This window comes from Augochlora pura, chromosome 6 (assembly GCF_028453695.1).
Source record: "Augochlora pura isolate Apur16 chromosome 6, APUR_v2.2.1, whole genome shotgun sequence".
NCBI classification, from domain to species: Eukaryota; Metazoa; Arthropoda; class Insecta; order Hymenoptera; family Halictidae; genus Augochlora; species Augochlora pura.
The window spans coordinates 23,569,856-23,590,883 of record NC_135777.1 but is presented as its reverse complement, the minus strand read 5'-3'; the positions used below and the strand labels follow the sequence as shown (position 1 = coordinate 23,590,883).

General features: G+C 40.7%; 3 protein-coding genes across 8 annotated transcripts; 2 read left to right on the top strand and 1 right to left on the bottom strand.

Moving 5' to 3' along the window:
• Positions 1-186: 186 nt before the first annotated feature.
• On the bottom strand, positions 187-20,623 carry Capt (adenylyl cyclase-associated protein 1). Of its 6 annotated transcripts, none has more exons than XM_078182715.1 (9): positions 15,556-16,740; positions 14,073-14,300; positions 9,941-10,295; positions 9,562-9,846; positions 9,246-9,487; positions 8,991-9,169; positions 8,672-8,878; positions 2,224-2,367; positions 187-2,135 (listed from the first exon to the last, which is right to left on the bottom strand). In XM_078182715.1, the coding sequence occupies exons 1-9, from the start codon at positions 16,205-16,207 to the stop codon at positions 2,052-2,054; spliced, it is 2,376 nt and encodes a 791-aa protein (XP_078038841.1). In that variant the 5' UTR covers positions 16,208-16,740; the 3' UTR covers positions 187-2,051. The 6 variants fall into 6 exon arrangements, with proteins under 6 accessions (XP_078038841.1, XP_078038842.1, XP_078038845.1 ...); XM_078182716.1 differs by having other exon boundaries at positions 14,073-14,285; XM_078182719.1 differs by lacking the exons at positions 14,073-14,300; positions 15,556-16,740 and adding an exon at positions 20,485-20,623.
• Positions 2,646-3,004, top strand: LOC144471184 (uncharacterized). The gene is made up of 2 exons (XM_078183005.1): positions 2,646-2,676; positions 2,796-3,004. Exons 1-2 carry the CDS (start codon positions 2,661-2,663, stop codon positions 2,960-2,962), a joined length of 183 nt encoding a protein of 60 aa, XP_078039131.1. The 5' UTR covers positions 2,646-2,660; the 3' UTR covers positions 2,963-3,004.
• LOC144471183 (uncharacterized) lies at positions 2,998-8,429 on the top strand. Its single transcript, XM_078183004.1, has 4 exons — positions 2,998-3,313; positions 3,380-3,553; positions 3,691-4,012; positions 4,209-8,429. The coding sequence occupies exons 1-4, from the start codon at positions 3,183-3,185 to the stop codon at positions 8,427-8,429; spliced, it is 4,848 nt and encodes a 1,615-aa protein (XP_078039130.1). The 5' UTR covers positions 2,998-3,182.
• Positions 20,624-21,028: the final 405 nt, after the last annotated feature.

Genomic DNA, 21,028 nt, shown 5'->3' with positions numbered 1-21,028 from the left:
TGAAAGTAATTACGCGCTGAACAGCACAAGTTTCTAAAAATAATAAAATTCAGATTTCCAAGCGTCATTAAAAAGCTATCGTAGCTTTCATTAAAAAGAATTCATCAGAATAAAATTTAAAGCCCGACGACAGCACTATGGATTACGATGTATTTCTCAAGGGAACGAGCAATAACGATACAGATGTGTTATAGACGGTATATCATTTCATTTTATTAGGACAATTAGAAATAGCACTGAAAATCATATTTGGAAACAAATATTGATTATTCTCGATACAATACTCTATCGATATTAAAAATGAAAGCTGTTAGAAGTCTACCATGTTAAGAACAATACGATCCTTGGGAGTAAAGAACGTCAGTCAATAAATCGTCGTTCCGTCGCGAAACACGTTTTTAGTACCATACAAAATAGATAAATGAAATCGGACCATTCGAGTACCCTCCGTATAGTTCATTCGTTAAAGAAGGATCGTACTGTTTTGAATCCATTGTTAATCCTAAAACGATCTCGTTACTCTATATCGTGCCGCTTTTAAGTAGAGCGCTAGTTATTACATTATACCTACGATTAGCACAATATACCAAGTGGTAAAAATCACAATGTAATTTACGTCACGTTCAAACAGCACGCTTTTTGATGTTCAATTTTCAGGTTTCACAACATACCCCTCCATCATTGTTCGCAATAGCTTTCCTCTCCTCAACCAGTGGACCGTCCAGACTTTTGCACGTCCATCATTTTGATCATTTCGCACGCATAAGCAGCGTGTACGCCAAGACCTCGAGAATTCTCGGGTTAATTGGCCCTTCCGTGAATAACGTTCCTGTTAATTAACCAGGGTGGTCAAGAAGGAGTGTACAATCTTTATGTTCTCATCCAACTGTTATAGCCAGTAATCCTTCATTGTCTAGCATTTTCTTAGTTTTACTTTTAGCAAGTAATTCGTCTGAAGAGAATGACCACCTTGGCCAACTACCTGACGTTCGTTTTAATCGAAAACGAAAATCTGATTAATCTATTCGTAGATCACGGACACTTATAAACTCGGAAGACTCCTGAACCGAAATGTTACGCAGTCTTAGTACAATAATTACTAAACTTTTCGACAACAGGACTGAATTTTGACGGAACCCTTAATCGATCGTGATGAACAGCCTTCGTTGCAAAAGTCAAGAGACGATACATCCAACCATTGATATGACATCGCCCGAACGCTTCGGAAATAGCTCCGAAATGCTTTCCAATTCTATCTTCCCGGTGTGCCCGAAGCGACACTCGCTCTAATCACCCGCTAAAAAGAAAATCCCGAAACTAAATGACGTCGAGCGGCAATTCCTTGGCGAGTCATCTTGACGACCGGTTTGGGCAAAAGTTCGATCACGTTAGAAAACGGTGTAAATGTATAAAAGTGCGGTCCGAAGGTAGCAAAACTTTTGTCCATACCTATATACTCTTAATACCGACCTACAAACTGTCCCCATAAATCAGCACCGTACGTGCGAACCGAAAACAGTCTCGTGGAGGATGCCGATCCCATCTACATGTATGAACGAATCACAACCACTAGAGATCTAATTAATCCTATATTACAAAATATCATGTCGCAGATTATCGGATACCCGCGTATTCAAATTCCGTGAGCGTAATCGTTTGAATTCGTGCAATCGTTTCCCTATTAGAGTGACCTTTGTATTTTTTTTTTCATCCTCTCAATTTTCGCCTGAACCGGAGTCAGTGATCTCCACGAAATGCACGCAGTATTGCATCGAACGAGATGGGACTGTGTAACGTTGTGTAGTGAAATTGTCTAATCGAACGCCGTGTCTGCTACGCGGACACGGGACCCTAACCCCCGCGGATGAGTCTATTCCGTTGGCTAATTCACCCCTCCCCTCCCTCCCCCCCTTCTGATTCGTCTTAAATTAACTCGAAGAAGCAATAAATAAAAAATCGATGAATCCTCTGAAGACGATACCTCTAATGAGCCGTACTCTTAATCGGATAGTTAGTTTAGGCTATGAATGATGTTGTACCGCCTGGCGACTTTAACCAAGCGAGTCGACCGCGATCGTGCTGAGACCTTTCGGACTGACCGTGGTCTTAAACTGCTCCGGTACGGGATACTCGACCTGCAATCAACGTTAAAAAAATATATATATATAAACGTACTGAATTATATCTCATCCGGTCGAGGCATTTATTGTGCAAGGCTCTTACGTAATCGCCGTTTCCTTTCGGCACCATGACATTCATCTCGCTCGACTTGCTGCTGATCAATTCAACCTCCATCGATTCCGAGCTTAGATACATCTGGCAACCGTCGGTTTTATCGATGGAGATGGTGGGCACCTTCCCCAATACCTGTGTAAAAAACGAAGAAAATCATTTTTAATTAATATTCAAAAAATATCTTAAGCAAGAATTTTATAAGAACTTTATTAACGTTTTTAAATAATGTATCTAGTCTTCGGGTCACCCTCTACACAAAATATCGATTGAATCTCGTCCTCTATGGACGAACAATTGCAAGTCGTGGTTTCTCTCGATTTTTCATGGTTTCACGGGGTACAGATTCCTGGACTGGATAATAACAATAGGCACGAACCGATGACTTCTTGAAACTTACAATCACGGCCTATCCACCTCCAGACAGAATGCAGTGGCAATTCGGTGAGGCTCAAAAAACCGGTCCCTCGTCCACAATTTGCAATCTGTTCATTCTCTATTCGAGCTAGCCTCAACGCGTTGGGAAAAAACAAACGAGACCTATTAACCAATTTGAATTCTAGGTGGAAATCTGGAACCAGTGCAAATGGTCTGCGAAGTTGATTGGAAAGAATGTCCTAGAGCAATCGCGAATTATGTCTGGAGCGAGATCGTGACCGACGTCGTCGATTGCATGACTCAAGGGATCATTTTAAAGGTGCGCGTCTTCCTACATTTAAATTGCGAATGAATTTTCGAATGTAATACTTGTCCAGTCGGAAGATGAAAAATAATTCTAATCATTTGTTCGGAAGGTATTTTGTACGTTCCTCGTTTGTACCGTATTGCTCCGTGTAATACATTCGAAAACTAAGCGACTAAACGAGTTCCTAGACGATAAAAGGATCCTGAACAAAGTCGGATACAAACTAGAAGATCTCGAGCTGAAAGTGAGCATACTAACATACAAAATGCAATACGGCTCGTGGCCTATGCCCCACCAGATTCAAAAGCCAGGCTTCAAGAAACATTTGAAAAATCTTCGATTGACCCTGTCGAACACCAATGACCGCGCTGATTGGATCAAACGCGTGCTGCTAAGGTATCGTGAGCCTTTCGAATTTTTCAATAATTAACAAAGCATGGTATACAGTTATCACTGTTTCAGCCCCCAAACGAACAAGTCGTTCATTTCGTTTCAAAACAGAAGTTATTATCCCTCCGAGCACCGTGTGACGGAGCTATTCGACGCAAAGAAGAAGCCTCTTCATCCCTACGTGAAACGCAACGCCCTAGAACAAAACAGTAGATCTTCAAAAAGCGACAGCGACGCGTCTCGAAAGTACAGCGCAATCTTAAAACCACACTTAAGAATTTACCAATAATTAGTATAATAGTGTTATATCTCTATAAATGGCATATTGTACCGGCAGGAATTTTGACAGCAATTGCAGTGTCGTGAACATAATTTAATTACAGGATAAATTCCATCGAACCTAAGAGGACAAGTCGAACACGACGCAGAGTGTCGAAAAGCGAAAATTTTGAAGTGCAGAACAGAAACACGGTCGCGAATCCGAACGTGGAGCCGAACCGACACAGTAAATCGACGAGTAAATTAAGAACCCGTAGAACTGAGAAAGCGGCCGCCGCGCCTTGCAAGAGATTCGCGAAAACTATGGACGATTGCAAGCGATACTTGAAGGAGTTGCACGAGAGCAATAAATATCTTGGACTGGTCTGTAGCTCTGTGGAAAGCAGCAACGAGTCCTCGTCGAGAAATTACTGGTCGGATGCACAGGTAAAGGCAGAACAAACTCGTTAGAATCTGTGAACTCCGTTTTCGTATAGTAATTGGGGTCAGCCTCCTGGATTATAGAGATTGGAAGACAGTCTATAAAAATAAAATATCGTATTTAAAACCACAATCTAATAAACGTATGATATAATTTTACAAAGTCTCATAAAAGAGTTACAAATAATCGTCTCTATTTTAGGAAGGGAACTGTACTCCGCAAGAAGATACATCCAACGCGGGTGAAAAATCGAGAGAGAACCCAGACGAGAAGATATCGTCGGAACGAACAACTGGTGTGACAGAAAATGAGACAAGACGACAACTGAATGAGGAGAATTGTTTGGAACTTTCTAATACCGTTTGTCCAGTCATGAAATTGGAGGAGAGGTGCTCGATACCATCGAAAATGAATATAACGTTTCACAGCGAGATATTTCCACAACAATCTTCGCATATACTCATCCCACAACCGTGTAAACGCCAAAAGTTTGTAGAAACGTCCCAGGAGACGTTGTATCAAGTGAAGAAGAAACTGGAGAGTTTGCACAACGTGTTGCGGACTTATGAGACACAGAATTCCGAGGCGAGACTAACAGGTAAACTACGAGGCATTAAAAGCAACTTGAACAACATTGGTAACGATCTCACGAACGAGTCTGTTTCATTTAAAACAGAGAGCAACAGTTGGAACGAGAAAAACAAAAACAGAGTGAGGTTCGATACCGCCGCGAGAAAGCAATTCGACGATCTACACAGAACCGTCTACATCAGTTCGGAACAGTACGACAGCGACGAAACAGGCAGGAGTTCCGACGTGTCTGTTCGAAGTTATTCCCAGGTGCTCAGCACTTACTATTCGAACGATATGAAGAAGTCGTATTCGGTCGACAAAAGGGAATATTCTTCGATCAGATACGACAAAATTCCGGAGAGGATATATTACACTATCTCGTCCGACTTCTTCGATAACGAGAACATCGCCGTAACAGGTAATTTCCCGTCACCGGACGCATACGTAGAAAACACGCGAACAGGATCGTTCGGACATTTAGATAGACAGACGGCGCCAATGGATACCGATGAAGATTTACTAATAACTTCGCCGGCCTCGAGTCGCACAGAGATATCCAAGGAGAGCGAATCAGACGATAAATCCACGGCGGTGTTGCTTCAAGAGGCGCTGCAAATCAAAAGAGCACTGCTTACACGCGTAGAGTTGGAAAAGATATGCTATACGGACAGGGACGAGAAAATTGTGCAGGGGGGCTGTACCGGAACAGAGTGCGGTAAATGTTCGTACATTAACAATAATCTACAATCGAAGCTATTGGATATCATATCGGAGGAACAATCGATTAGCAGCTCCACTGAAAGAAGCAGTCGAACTTACATGTATCTCAACATAAAGCAAGGAAAACAATTGGCTCATTCTTCGACATTCAGCAATAATGCGAAGAACTTTAAACACGAGAATGAAATTGCAGATCGAGGTATAGATATGGAGAATATCGAGTCGACTCGAAACCTGGCGTCAAACTCCGAATACTTTAGTATCAGTAACATAATGCAGGAGAACGACCAAGTATCATTGTCAGAATACAAAAGCTGTCACGAGACTAGATCTATTAAATCCGGAGAAATGGCATCGGATAATTTACGTAAAAAATGTCAAAGTTACGCTTCGAGTAGGTCCGACGAAATGCGCGAAAATTCGAAACAGGCAGGCTGTACGAAGAATGAAAGTAACGAGAACAAATTCGAGTCGAACTTCTTGCGTATGAGCAACATAAACGAGCTCGCGGATAGCAACAACAGCAGCACAGAGATATTTTCGCAGAACTTGAACGACTCCTTTATAAATGAACAGGATTTCACCTTGAACAAAAACGAAGAGTGCAATTTTCTGGATTCGGACACCGCGGACCGACGTGGGAACGTTTCATTTATCACAGACATAGACAACTTTGTAAGTACAACGTCGGATGCATCGCAGAAAAAAAAATACAGCGAAGAAAACGAGATTTTTATATCTAGTCCTAATCTGAGTTTAAAAAGGCACCCAGGCACGTGCTCTCTAATAGAACAAACAGTGGTAACAGAAAACGAAACAATGAAAATGCACATGGTGATAAATGTCGCAGACAGAATGTACGAGTTATCAGCTTCTGAAAGCAAAGAAAATTCTTTGGAGACGAACATGCAAGATTCGTCGAGTGCAAATCAGTCGAACGATTCGAACATTCCAGAGCCTTCGTCTATGACAGCGCTCACTGTTAAATCGTTCGATGAAGAAGAAATAAATGTAAATTGGTCAACCGCCAAGAACAATTACACTGACCGTTACAGTAACGAGAAAAATACGCAAAGCGCTTCAACGAACACTATTACTCTTCAGAAACATGATTACGCGGAAGTGGCAGATTGTAACAGAGATCCATACAATGAAGATGCAACTCTAACAGAGTACAGAAGCTTAAAAGTTCATTACCATGAGAACAGTAAATTGGATAATGAAAAAGATAATACAGTTGTGAGGAGTTCTTTTGCAACCCCAAGCAACAAGGAAATAACGAATGTGCCGGATCTGTATAAATCTTATTCCAACCTCGTTTCTCCACAAAGCAGCATATACTTTACAGACGATGCTTCAAATTCTGCTCTAAAATTAAACGATACAAATTCAAAGCATATGGAAATCGATCTACGCTCGGCATCAAAGAAAGAAGAAGTTGATATCCATGTACGATGCCATGAGAAAAACGTAGGCGGCACTGAAAATGATGATTTATTATTTATTAACGTGTCAAACAATGATGATATTAGTCAAAAATTAAAAGAACTCTACGTTAAAATTATGAAAAAGGAACATTGCATTGAACAAAAATTAGCAGATTTTAACGAAGATATAGATAATAAGAGCAGAACAGAGGAAACTATGAAAGAGGAGAAAACTTGTGATGAAGCTTCGATATCATACGATAATAAATGCAATCAAACATCGTTACAAAGACCAAGTATAAATCTCAACGATGAAGAGCAATCTAATTCATCTAAAAACAAAGCGAAACTGATACACGTCGATCAAACTACAGCTTCGTCGGAAGTATCTTCGCGTCAGGTTTCACCGCGGAATACGAAAGACGGTCTACAGATGAAAAATATAAATACGATAATAAAGTCGAAAAGTCAAGAAGAGTATACCGTGAAGTCTGAAATATTCAAGAAATCGGTTGCAACGCAAAATTCCAAAAATCTCAAATCTGATGCGATAAATACTGTTCACAGTGCAAGGGACCATGCTGGTACATCACGGACCCAGATGAAAGCAAGAAATTTGTCTACCGAACCTAGACATAGTGCCGATCATAGTTTTAAGTTAGATAAAAAGAGATCTCAGTCGCAAGTAAGTTTTCGCTCAAACGCCTCGTCGAGTAATGCAAATTCTGTGAATTGTGCGCAATTGCTTGACTCCAAAATGAAATTAAAAAATCTCGCGAAGTCGTTGACGCCGAAGACCTCGTCGCGGTCGTGTATTCCGATTTTAAGAAGTAGACTGGAAGCAGCGCGTAAAACAGAAAACGAGGCGAGACACAGAAGTCCGGTGAGAGGGCCGCTGACGATGACAATGTTCTGGAAGGATAATTTATCTAGTAAGAGTCATTTTGCGACGGAAGAAAGTTTAAAATTAGAAGGCACATCGGAAATCAATGATCAATACGTCGAGCAGAAGAACACGTGCGAGATAGCCGCAAACGATGCCGGATCATTGTGCGTGATGGACAATAAAATTGCAAATACCGATAGCACGATCGTTGCACAAGAACAGATGGTGATCTACGTTAACATATTCACGAAATATGATCACAACACGACAAAAATAGTAGATCCCAGCAAATTTTTAAAATATGCTAGAGACAAAGAGTTGAATTCGCAAAACGAAGCTATGGCTATCGAGTCTAAGAAGAGAAACGAAGATTTCGTTTCAACAAGCGCGGTCGAAGAGAAACAAAGTGCGATGCACAAAATTCTTACTATTGTTTCTTCAGTCGTAAATGGTAACGAGCTGAATCAGAATTTGTCCACTGATTTAACTGCTTCGAAAACGAACAGTGAACCGTTAACAAATAATTTATCAAACGAGAAATTAAAACAGTTGTGTTTCCTTTCTGTGGAGCAAAGAGAAATTGATGTTACTGCTAAGCCATCGGTGACCGATACAAGCACGTCCATCACGGATTTAGGGAATGTTACGAGACCGTCAGATACCGTGTTAAGTAAATTCCAAATATGCGGGGTACCCAAAGAATTAAACAACGACGAATACATAGCATTACTCGAGATACTCTACCAGGAACCAAACATGGCACACCTGCATGAATTACAAACCATTTGCAAGAGACTTGTATCAGAATTACAATAATTTAACTGACCGTCGATAAAAAATATTATTTAATATCTACATCCATAAAATTCATAAATAATGGTCCCAGGCATACTTTTTATACATTGTCCTTTTAATTTTCAATATAGGGATGACCACTCTGTGTAATTACGTTCTGTATATACGAACACATTTTGAAATAAATATATTTTTTATACGTTACACTAAACGAAAACATAGGAGACCACATTTATACATGTAACGGCGATAAAAAGACTTACCTGCATTTGGACACTCTGACAGTTGACGAATTCAATGCTCGACACAAGTGAGTCGAAAACAACGGATGATTTGCGGCACGAGTCCATCACGACAGAATTCACTTTGCCTTTAACAACTAAAGTACTATCTTGACATCGGAACATGTAGATGACGTTATTCATCTCCACGTTTTCAACGAGCAAATCTTTGTTTCCTTTATGATATTCCTATAATAGAAAATGAGATATACCATCAATCATATATGAACGCATAATAAATAATGTAATAGTTCAATAACGATACCATTTTTAAACTAATAATGTCAAAGGTAGTACTTACTATGAGCCATTTCTTTCCATCTTTAGTAAATACCGGTGGCTTGTCAATTGGTGCATTTGCAGGCGGTACTATCTTCGTTGGTATGGCATTACCGACTACTGGGGCCTTAAATGGTGCCGGGCCGGTTCTGAGCGAGGGGTTTTTATGCGTTTGCATGTCAGAAGTTACTTTCTTTAAATCTGTTTAAACGAAACGTACATTTTATGATTTCCTGCAACCGAAATATTAATATTCTAACACTCGTGTAATATTTACTCTTCGTGATAGCTTCTCCCTGATTGATTTCCGCGAAAAGGGCGCTTCTGTCGTCGCCAATGCCGATGGGCGCCACATCGCCAATAGAAGGCATACACGGCGGTGGAGGTGGTGGTATACCTGCTGGTGCAGAGCCACTTTTTGCCCACACCAGTCCTGTTGTGTGATGTTGTTTTATGTATTGCTGAAGATCGGTTAACGTTTGTACCCAAGCCTTGCACCATTCCGCATGCACTTTATCTCTGCGGATATCAAAGATTATAATGAACTCTCCGTCAAGGAATAACTTTTTTTTTTTACAAACACAAGTACCCACTTTTCTTTCCAGTCTTTTAAAACGCGATTGGTATAAAATTGTCCGGCGTTGTTCATCTCTTTCACGAAAGGTGCCGGGGCGGGTGTCACGACCACCCATCCTAGAGCTGGAATACTTTCGCTAATCGCTGACAAATGATTGAAAAACGGAGAAGCTCTATTCTTTTCGCGGAAACTTTGTATCTGTTCAATTTGTGTGGCGGTGCGCGAAAGGATATTAACCTGTTCCACTTGGTTTGCTGGCTCCGGCCGAGTTGCCGCGGTTTGAATGAAATCCAGCTGAATTCTATAAGTAAGAAAAGCAAAAGATTTATTTGATCAATTTTATTCGTCTATAGAAACTTTGAAACGATATCGCTGTTCAATACGAAACTACTTACTGAAATGCTGCTTCTACAAGCTTGCTGTGAGCTGCCACATCTCCGCCAATTTTATTACTCAACTGCAAGTATTCTCTGACAGGTCCAGCCAGAATATCTTCGTAGCCAGCGACCGACATGCTTTCAATTTTTATTGATGCTGATTTCGCAGGTGACTGAACAGGCGAGGCAGACTGTACCGACGTACCGTTCTCGACTGGTTTAGACCTCCTCGGCGAAGGAGTGTTCGTCTGAACAGCAGTATCTTGAGTTTCAGCTAACGGATGATGTCGCACGTTTTCTAATCGTTTGGTGACGCTTTCCAATCGATTTACTAGTTCTTCTAAATGATCCTCCTTATCGCTAGAGTCGCAGCCTTTAATGTAATACAAATTGAACCAGTCAATGCATAGAGATAAAAATGCTATTAAGAGATAATGAAAACCATCCTTATATAACGGCATATAAATCATTTACATCCCATGAAGTGTTAAAGAATGCATGCAGAGAGAATGAAAATTGTATTTCTTAGTGCTCGTAAAATTTAAGAGCGAATCACATAATTATTTTATCAGAACACAACATGCTATTACGGATTTTATGCATTTTGTTAGAAGATCGGCTGACCGTGACTCTAACGGATTGTCGGTACCGAGGGATAGGAGAGCGTGAAAAGGTCTTGAACAAAATCTACTCCAGTTGGTGGAAAAAGCAACCCAGCGATTTATTTCGACGCTTCTACAGGGCGATCTCCTGCGTGTTGTCGTTTCGCTCGCTTCGTCGGGTGCGGTCGGCTGGGACCAGGCGCAGCACGATGCGTGGGTTGCGTCCGGGTTCTGAAAAATAAGAAATATTGGCCGGAACCACCAACAAAATTAATAAAGCTGTCAATCAGCTATTTGTTGTCCCAACTCAGCTGGGCAACAGCAAAACGCGTGCTCCAGCGAGAAGGGGGCCACTCAGTCGTGAATCCGTCCTGAGTGAGCCAATTTCGGTCGCACTGATGCTCCTTTGAAAGCCAAGGAATGCATCCAGTGACGAGCGCGTGGAATCGTACGTGAGTTTCCGATACCACGGTCTCACCCTCTGTAGCCCAGGACGGCCGATGTCCCGTCGGTCATGTCCGACTATCCACAAACGGCCGCTCTACGCAGATTCGGAATCATCCAGCGAATCTGCGGGCAGTCCTGGCTAGAGAGATACATTTCTGCTCGGCACTCGTCCACTGGAGGTCGTAAATCTCCAGCAGATCTGTTCCACGAGCGATACGACGTTAAGAATCCCCAATCGAAACTCTCACTCCTATTTTCGAGATGCACGGGTCTCGAGGAGCAACGGGGAGTGGGGGGCCACAGGGATCTGCAGCATCCAGACCTACCCCAAACGATCCCGTTGAGCGAAGTTTAGTACCCGCCGGAGCTCGACCGCTAGACAAGTGCAGGGCGTGCACCTCCTGCATCTTGCTAGCGAGGTTGACCCTCGGTGTGATCCGCCCAAGAGAAACCGTTCGACGAGGCCAATCAATCGTAGGTCCTCGCCGTACGCCGTATACTACAAACAGAAATGCAAGACAGTCGCTCTAATCGAGCTCAACTGTCTAGCGAGTCAGGAAAAGATTGTTGCGACCCGAACGTTCGACTCGTGCACTGTAACAGTACAGGACGCGCCGAACTCGGAAGATTCGCGTATCACCTGAATGCTCTGTTAATGCGCTACAAACTCACAGCTCGAGCACAGCAATAGTGCAGGCCGAGCGGAGGGTGTAGGCTCTAATCTCTCTAATTGCGCTGGAGAAAGCACAGCACAACTAGAGTCGCTTTTCGGTAGAAAACGCGCAAATGTAAAACACATTTGAACTCTTAACCTTACCGAAAGCTCGAATCTTGTCTGCGTCCAGAAGAAACCGCTTCTGGTTAAACCTCTTTCCTTTTCGTCACACGAAAGCACACGATGGCACACGACAAAACGATCGATGTGTCTCGTACGAGGTCACAGCACAAAATCTGTATGCTCGAAGAGCGGAGGTGCCTTCGAAAAATACTTCGGGCCCCGTCGCGCTTCATCGGCTATATTCGGGAAGTTAGCGTAACCGTTCTAACTTGCCGATTCTCTCTCTCTCTATACCCGGTTACCATGCAAATTTTTCCGAAGTCCGTTAAAATTTGCTTTGTCCTCTGTATAACGTTCCGATTTCGATTTTGACTCTATTATCGTTCGTTGTTGCCGAGGTCGCCGAGTCTCAACGGCCGCCGGTTCGAAGTGTTTTTCGACCGGGGTCGTGACTCCGAGCGTTCCCAGGCAAAAACTCAGAATCCGATAAATTTAGTATCGCTTTCGAGGAATTCCCTTCGAAAATTAACGCGATATTTAAACACATTTATTAAATGCCAATGAGAACTATTAAGAATACCGTTGTATCACGTTTCACCTAGTAAAATGGCTAAGTACAGAAATAAATGCCCACATCTTGCGATCAATGCAAGCAATTTTTATTTTACATAAAATATCACGTTCTAGTAACAACCACAATGTAGAATTATTTTGAAGCTAAAGAAATATATTCCAGATAGTTCGCGTTTATGAAATGTAATATTAAATATAGAATGAGTGTATAAATAGTTGGAGCAACATCCACAGCCATTAGATCATTATGTTGCAAGCATGAGTAATAGAAATAAATCTGTGTTTCCATCGAATCACTAAAAATATTTTAGTACATTATTTGCGCAAATACGATCGAAGTAACATTCGATATTTCTAAATTCCAGCGTCTTCGTTTAATGAGCAGACGAGACAAACGATCGATTTTGAAACAACAATAAACCGAAACAATAGTTCCCGCGTCCATCGAACTCGACATAAAACAAAGTTAAAATCGCTCTCCGTTTTAAGTATTTAATCTAATTTACCGAGGATTATTTTTACAAATGAAACGATCGCGGTCCGCGGCAACTCGACTTTTCAGAAGCTGGTGAAGAACTAAACCGCGATCCTAATGTTATTCAACGCCGTGTACACGCCGGCCTATTCTTAGGAAATCTGTGAAAACTGAATCGCAACCGTCAGCGTTATAATACCCAGTGTGGGCAGAGGCGCTATTTCGTCCAGCGGATTTTTCACGGTAATTCCAACGATTATTTAACGACAATGAAATCGCATCGACGCAAATAAGTAACAAACATTTTAATATTCTCAGCTCTCCGTAAATATTATTTCAGAAATTGCATTGCAATAATAAATTCAACAAATGTATCATAAATAAATAAAAGAATCATTACGTCGATCAATTCTCACAATTATAATTCCTTGATCGAAAATAGTGTTTCACGCTATATGGAGCTCGTTAAATATTACAACCGATTGAAAGGTAAATAGGTCGAACGATAAAAATAGAACGAACCAAGTTCGAGACAATGCGTTAAAGCCTGAAAACTTGTGATAAACGCGAGAATGCTCCTGTATAAACTTGAGAATGGAGAATGTTTCCCGACGCCGGTACATGTACCTTCATCTCGGATATACATTGTACCACACATTATACGTCACGTGTATTTCAAAGTTACTACGATCTGTAAGATATTTATGACCGTTCATATTTTAAACTTGTGCTCAAGTTCGATCACATTATGGTGCCTTCAGCTTTGCTACACATCGGCATACATATTAATAATTCTTTTCATAATTTCAAGTTATCGAAAGCAATAATATAACATTCGATCGAATTGCAAAAATAAACTTAACTAACAACTATGAGATTATGATTGAGACATACAGTTCTACAAAACAGCGATGGTCACCATAATCATGTAAGTCACCGATTGGTGTCGCATAGTATAAAGAAAATAAAAAAATATTAAGGTATTGTTGCGCGTGGACAATACACGACACTACGTTATATTAACAGTGTTACGATCTGTTTTTGTTTTTTTTTTTTTAAGAAGACTTGTTTCTTCAGACTTGCAACATATAAGCGGAATGGACAGCTATTACCATTATGACCGTCTATCGGGTGTCTCCTTAAAAAAAAAAGATAAAACAGATCATAAGAAACAAATGCAATGTATTGGAAACGAACGTTTGAAATTACAAAAAAAAAGAATGCAATCAATAAAAATCATACAAAGTAAGAAATGGATTTAGGGTGAACCCTAACCAGTGTGCACCATCGGTCCTAGGGGGTCGAACCTCACTCTGTGCTCGGTCGCGTTTTGCGCGGCTTGTAATAAATCGGAGAAGAATCTGTGACGCCTTAAGGCTAGCTCGTCGCGGGCAACTGGCGTCGCGGGTGGTTCTTGCATTCCGCTGCACTCTTCCGAATCATGTTCGCCGTCGTCCTCTTCCGACAGCCATCGAGGCACTGACGAAGCTGTGCATCGTACATCTTAAAATTGACATTTTATCACACAGAGTTTCCTCGATATCCTATTAACCGGGGAATACGTATCAACACGTCACTGGAATATGTCTTCTGCAACGCGCCGGACGAGTTAACTCGTCGCCAAGGAATACTTTAACAGCCCGCTAACCGAGCCAACTCGCCGTCAGGACAATGATTGATTCCGCAACACGCTGCAGCGAGTCACTTCATTATTCAAAAATATGTATATCTACAACGCGTATAGAACGGCGCTGATTCTATACGAAATCGTATAGACGTCATACAATACGTTGAAAAAATCGATACATCGTTTTTTTTTATTATCACCGCGTTGGCACACGTATCAATATCCCCGCGGCACCTTTTGTCTCCGATTGATCAGAACGCATCGCTGACGCTGTTTACTCGTGACTCGTGGCACAGCATTTTCCGGATAGATCGTTTAGGTATAAAACATTTGTATTCGAATGATGGGATTTTGCTCTCACTGCGAGCTAAACAAATGAATTCCAGTTAGAATTGATTCCAGCACCGGTAAAATTCGCTGATACCTATTTCCCCGGTTAACGGATTAAATACAATTTTTACAGTGAAAATACAGTAAAAGTTAAATCGAAGAAGACGCCGCTTTGGAGGGTTGATACATTATTGATAGAAGCGAATTCCAAAGTGGGGTGACGAAGATAAAAATCGACCCAATAAAAATAAAATACACAAGAATAGTTTATGGAACGTGCTTCGGAATTTTACCTATCGTTTCCCTTCAGAAAATATTATAATAAAACACAAACTCCAACGAATTCCATTTCACTTCGGAGCAAATTATGCTTTCAACCAGTTAGCTGTTGCGACCTCTAAAAACTGTGTACCTTAAAAAAACTATGGCGCAAACAAATACTAGCTAACGTAGACACCATACACAGTTCTTTCGTAATAATAATAATAATAATAATAATCTTGCTCTTTGTCTGATTTATTTCGTTACGGCCTTCGAATATTCAAACCATTTTATATATTTTAATTTGCATTTGAACAGCAAAAATTTCACAGATGACGAGTATACTGCCGTGACAGAAACACGTCGCCGTCAAAAACAGTTAACTGGTTGCCGCACTACCGATGAATTGTACAACGCAATCTAACAAAAATAATGTAACAGTCGAGGGTAAAACAGGTGATAAAATAATGCTAAGAGAATTTCGCGTCCGAAGTAGTTACGAAAACTGACGGTAAACGTTGCATAAGTGAAAATGTGTACCTGGCGGTGGTTTATTATTCGTGGAGTTGTCGTTCGGACAAGCTTCGAATACCGAATCGTCGCCTTCCTCTTCCGGTCCATCGTCGATCGTTCTCTCGATGTACGCGGTGGTCGAATCGTAAAGATTCGTTTTGACGGTATTAGAAACGCCGGAATTTAGTATAACCGCCAACAACCCACCCCCACCCTCGACACCGCCGCTCACGCTAACATTGTCACTCGCATCTACTTCTCCGTTTCCACTTTCATCCTTGATTTCACTTGCTCGTCTTATCGTCTGCTCTTTCGTACGACCGTCGTCCCCATTTTCGACATCGTCGCAGTTCTTGCCGCCCGATTCCACCATCGAATCGTTCCTCGATCTAACCGAATCATTGACTTCGTCGCGTTTACCGGATGGCAGCGGACTCTTCACAGTCAGATCGTCGACGATCGGTTCCGCCGGGCAATTCTCCATCGACGGGGAAACTTTCTCCGATCTCTGCACGTCGCCGTTCAACTTTTCGCCCCTTCCGATCTGTCCGTTACCGTCTACCGTCGTCGAATCGATGGGAACTATCTGCGAGTCGCCCGCTTTCTGACTTCGCTTCGTCACCTCGCCGCCCAGCTTCTCCTTCTTCGGGGTCTTGTTACCCACACAGCATTTAAACATCGTCAATATCGATCGTGGATTTCCGTTGTATCAGCAATAAACGCTCTCGGCCCCGCTTTCAACCGAACCTCGGCTTTACGAAAGGCGAGACCCTCGCGACGTGTCGCACGTTAGTCGTACGGCCGGTATCGATTTTGACACTCGTGTATCGCGACTAACCGTCGATCGATATAGATCAGAGTCTACTACTACGTTCGTCAAAAAGCTGACCGCAATACCGATTCCAACAAGAAGACAGATATACGCCGGAAAATACGTAGTATACAACTATAATAGTAACAATGTAACGTATGCGAATATCGGCTAAAAATCCAATATTACATCACGAAGTCAACGTTGCAGCTTATTCAACAGTTATAATGAAACAATGCGGCAATTAAAAACCGTTGACGTTTTTTTTTTTTTTATAACAATTCCTCGGAATATTAGAAGCGATAACGACGAGAGTAACAATGCTTTAATATTTCAGGTGAGCTCGCCGTTGACCCGCCGCCCCCTCTTACAGCCTACGTAACTGCTGCTTGCATATTTGAATTTGAGCACGCGTTCTGACGGCCCTTCCCGGGCGGCGGAACTTTGACGATCGAATACACTATTTCAGCCGGATTTCCCACGGGAATCACGCACTATAAATTGCTCGGTATACAAACGTGCTTCAATTACATTCGCTCACAGCCGGTGCGTGTGTTCACGGTTGGAGGAATGGCTAACTCACCATTAACAGCACTAAACAATGATATCATTAGGAATCAACGGGCTCTTATTATTTCCATCAGCGCCAATGTAAACATCGCGCCTGCATTTGTTAATCGGCAAACGTGTATTAACAAAACAAAGCTCAATAGAATTGAGATGCAACATCTAGACACATCTCTCGTTTGTTTTCGTATCAACAATGAAATTTATCATCCGTAAAACCATTACATAGAAACAACAGGTCTCGTAACACCATGATAATATTTGACAACGTAACGTTAATTTTCTAACAAAATTACATTCACTTTTTATTAGGCTCCGGCTTAACCGAGAGATCTCCGCGACGTGTTTTCCCCGCGAAATTCTGTTGATGGCGCGATGATCGATTTCAACTACGCCCAGGTTTATGTTTTCGAGATTAGTCGCGACGAAAATGTGTACCGAAAGGGGGGGATGTGTCGTGAATTTTGCACTTTCATGGGTTTACTCGTCGAACAATGTTTATCGTTTCTCAACTGCGCTTGAACGGTTTCCAATCGCGATTAATTGGAAACGCGGGCGGGACAGATTTCGTTGTCGGAGAGCAAACACACACGCCCTTTCTAACCAGGATGATACATCTCTGTGGCTATATACGGTATCCACCACGTTTCTCATGCTCGCACAGAACAAACTGACCGACTCGACTTGTCGCGTGCTGATAGATAAACGGTCACATACATGTATAGATATATATATGTATATAAATATATTGTATATATCTATATCACATTGTATGTCGTTCAGTATGTGGAGACAATGTTTCCGACGGAGACATGTGTGTCACTGAAACGACGGATAAGCATTTCACATGGACAAGTGACCGATTAACAGAGAAATCTCGCGTAGATCGTACGAATCACTGTCGATAATTGTAAACAACGTAATTGACCATGACAATTAACATCTTCGCTGGTCGATTATTGTACTCGGGCACCGGGTCAACCATTGAGATCACTCGAAACAATATTCTCCGGCGCGCATTCAGGTTACGCACACTCGAGTAACAATGTATTGTTAATTGCGGTTGAATTACGAAGAAATGCGTACGGTCCGTGAGACAAATTTCTTTTTTTTTCAAGAAGCTCGCGACGAACGGACGTTTTCACTTGTAATTATTCGGACGTTGTTGACACTCGGTGAACGCGTGAATTTACTCTTACGTGTACATACGGAACATTTTAATTGAATTACGTGAGCCGCGAGGGTGGAGTTTGTGTCCTCAAAAACAGTCCACTTTGGAAGTAACCCGGCGCAATGCTCTACCGCTTCTGGTTTCGACCGGCAGACTGCGGTGCTGCCACAGGGTGGTCGAGACCCGAAATTGTTGCAAGTTTCTTAGGCAGGGGGGCCACGTGCACCAAAGGACAAAGGACTCTCGAAGTGTGACTTCTCTCCGCGATGCTGCTAAACCTCGATCTAACGTCTTCTCCGTCCGTTGTTGAATCAATCCTACGGCTCGCCCGAGTTCATCTTTCGAATTTCAAATAATAATTTCGAAAACTCGATCGATGGTTCAACGACAGGTAACACAACTCCTTGTCATTGCACAGCGGCCTTGAAGAGAATAATGTTCTTATACCATATTTGACTACTTATCGAAAATTAGTTCCAAAGAAACAGTTCCAATCACAGTTTAAGTTAATTTCGACAAGAAGCTAAAATAATTAAATAAACATAATATTTGACGACTTTGTTTTTGCGGTATAACATCTGATCGAAAGATCGTCCGAAAAAGAAAAAGCAACTTTCGAATATCTAGAAAGTCGTTGATTTGTTAAAAAAAAGAACGTTGAACAATTGGATTTTCGCCAGAAATTACCGCTTTCTGAGCCACCGTGCAAAAGCATTACTGACACCGATATAAGTAGGAAACAGGATGAGTTAACAGCACGATATTACAAGCAAGAATTTGATACCACACATTCAAGAATATTAAAAGAAGTTTTACAGATTAGTCATAACAGTCTCTAATAGCCGTGAACAAATACACGCATAATGTGACTCATATTATTTCCGTTGGCTTGCGATTGTGTTCAATTGTTCTTTATCAGTTTTCAGACCATATTATATGTACATATGTAGGAGTAACCCACCGAGAATTGATAATTTATCTAATGTTTGTCAAGTATATATGTATAACTTCGATAAGAAATGTTCCAATTTTTTGTAAAAATAATATTATAAATTATGAACAATAACAGAAGAATTGCAATCTTAATGGAGGTTAGCTTGTTGAAAACCGTTTTGAACAATAAAATGCGTAGCACTGATAAAAATTAGTACACTGACAAGAAATTTCAACAACTACGAAAACGGATGAAACTAGTTTGCTGTAACATATAATAATACTAATAATACTATTCTAACATATAGAATAGTATTAGAATAATATTATTTTAATTGATTCGTACAATCTTAACGAAATTATTTACTTATACTTACTCAATAATAATATTTCTAACATATATACATTTTATATTACAGACTATGGAATTTTTGCGATAAATTCGACGAAAGTATGTAACTAAAAAACCACCGTTTTATACTCACGATTTTTCCACATGTTTAACACTCTTTTGTATGCACCTGGTACCATTCGGGAATCATCCTCCTTAACTTTATGAACTTCAGACATTTTAAATATATTTTATTTACAGTAATAACTACTAGTTTCGAATCGATCAACGTAACGAAATAACTATACAAAATTAAAAGACAGATCCGTTCGACGTGTAACTGATGAGTGATGATAACGGACTCACTTCGTCAGCTTTCACGATGGTATTTTAATCTCGCATCAGGATCGCAGGACCGTATCATATAACCAACCGAATAGTAAAAACTCTGACCTATGAATTTCGTTGTTTCTTTCAATTTCGAATTGGACAAAAATTTCGTTTGAGAAACAATTAAACAGAACGAATTCTCACTGAAAAACATCAAACATAATCTAGAATTTCTCGATGTCTCGATGGTAACGCTTGATATTCTTTAACTACATTTACATATTCACTTTTTTTTTACACGAAAAAAGAACGTTCTCCCTCAATGCATACATTTGATGTCGTTTGTTAACATGAAACTACGAAAATATGAGATATTTGCTGTGACGCGAACAGATATTTTCGATCATTTAATTATTGTTTTTAATTAAATTGTGCATAAAATATTTATACGATACAATTACAATACATCAAGATACATTACCAGGTGTCAAGAGTCAGGTGCACTCTAGTATGACTCACAGTTGAAACGTTGCAAGAGGCACAAACTGCACACGTATAATTGTGTTCATAACCAAACGAACGCTCTCTCTCTCATATTTTCATTCCGATGAATTACTTTCTCAATATTTCGAGACCCACAGTTAATTATACCACGCTCCTTGCGTACATAGATATCCAATGTAAACGTATAAATAATACACAAATTATGGGAAAGCATAAATAGCGAAAATGTTTTCAGAAAAGTTCATATGTATCTAGCGGCTGTGGTATGCTTTATTCCACTATTCTGCAAAAATATGATTGTTCACTCACCAGTATGACGGCTTACGGGAGTTCAGCACCATGTATGCTGTCACCTTATGACAATCGATTTGACAATAACACAACAAACACGATACGCAAGTAATACGAATTCAGTCTGACAACATTACTACACTGGGGCGTTTGCCGGATACCGGAAGTACTACTCTTGCTATTATGGGAGCTTAGAATCCTTTACTGCGCGTGCGCCTACATTCAAGCGCATTTCATTCAAAATGAAATTTATTGTATTAGAATAATATCGATTATAAATTTATAGTAATTTAATTACGAGACGTGAAAACTTCTCTCTTCCATTTGATAGATCAACAAACTTGACTATGCTTTGCATGATTAAATAGACTCAAGTTGATTCGTTTAAATATTTCTAAAAAATTTTGATTCAATACCCAAGTTTAAAATACGATTTAGAGCGATGCAAAGTTTAAACAAATTTAAGAATTAAGCATAAGAAAATCTGTCTATTTGAAAAGTTTGAGAATTCCGCATTCATTCTCGCACACATGTGTGCATACGTATGGATGTACAATTTGTT

Coding starts and splice junctions, on each gene's coding strand:
- LOC144471183 (XM_078183004.1), top strand. CDS start 3,183: ATGCAATACGGCTCGTGGCCTATGCCCCACCAGATTCAAAAGCCAGGC. Junction 3,314..3,379: donor ATCAAACGCGTGCTGCTAAG/GTATCGTGAGCC, acceptor TCACTGTTTCAG/CCCCCAAACGAACAAGTCGT. Junction 4,013..4,208: donor ATTACTGGTCGGATGCACAG/GTAAAGGCAGAA, acceptor TCTCTATTTTAG/GAAGGGAACTGTACTCCGCA.
- Capt (XM_078182715.1), bottom strand. CDS start 16,207: ATGTTTAAATGCTGTGTGGGTAACAAGACCCCGAAGAAGGAGAAGCTG. Junction 14,301..15,555: donor GAATAATAAACCACCGCCAG/GTACACATTTTC, acceptor GTCAATTTTAAG/ATGTACGATGCACAGCTTCG. Junction 8,879..8,990: donor ATGGAAAGAAATGGCTCATA/GTAAGTACTACC, acceptor TTTCTATTATAG/GAATATCATAAAGGAAACAA.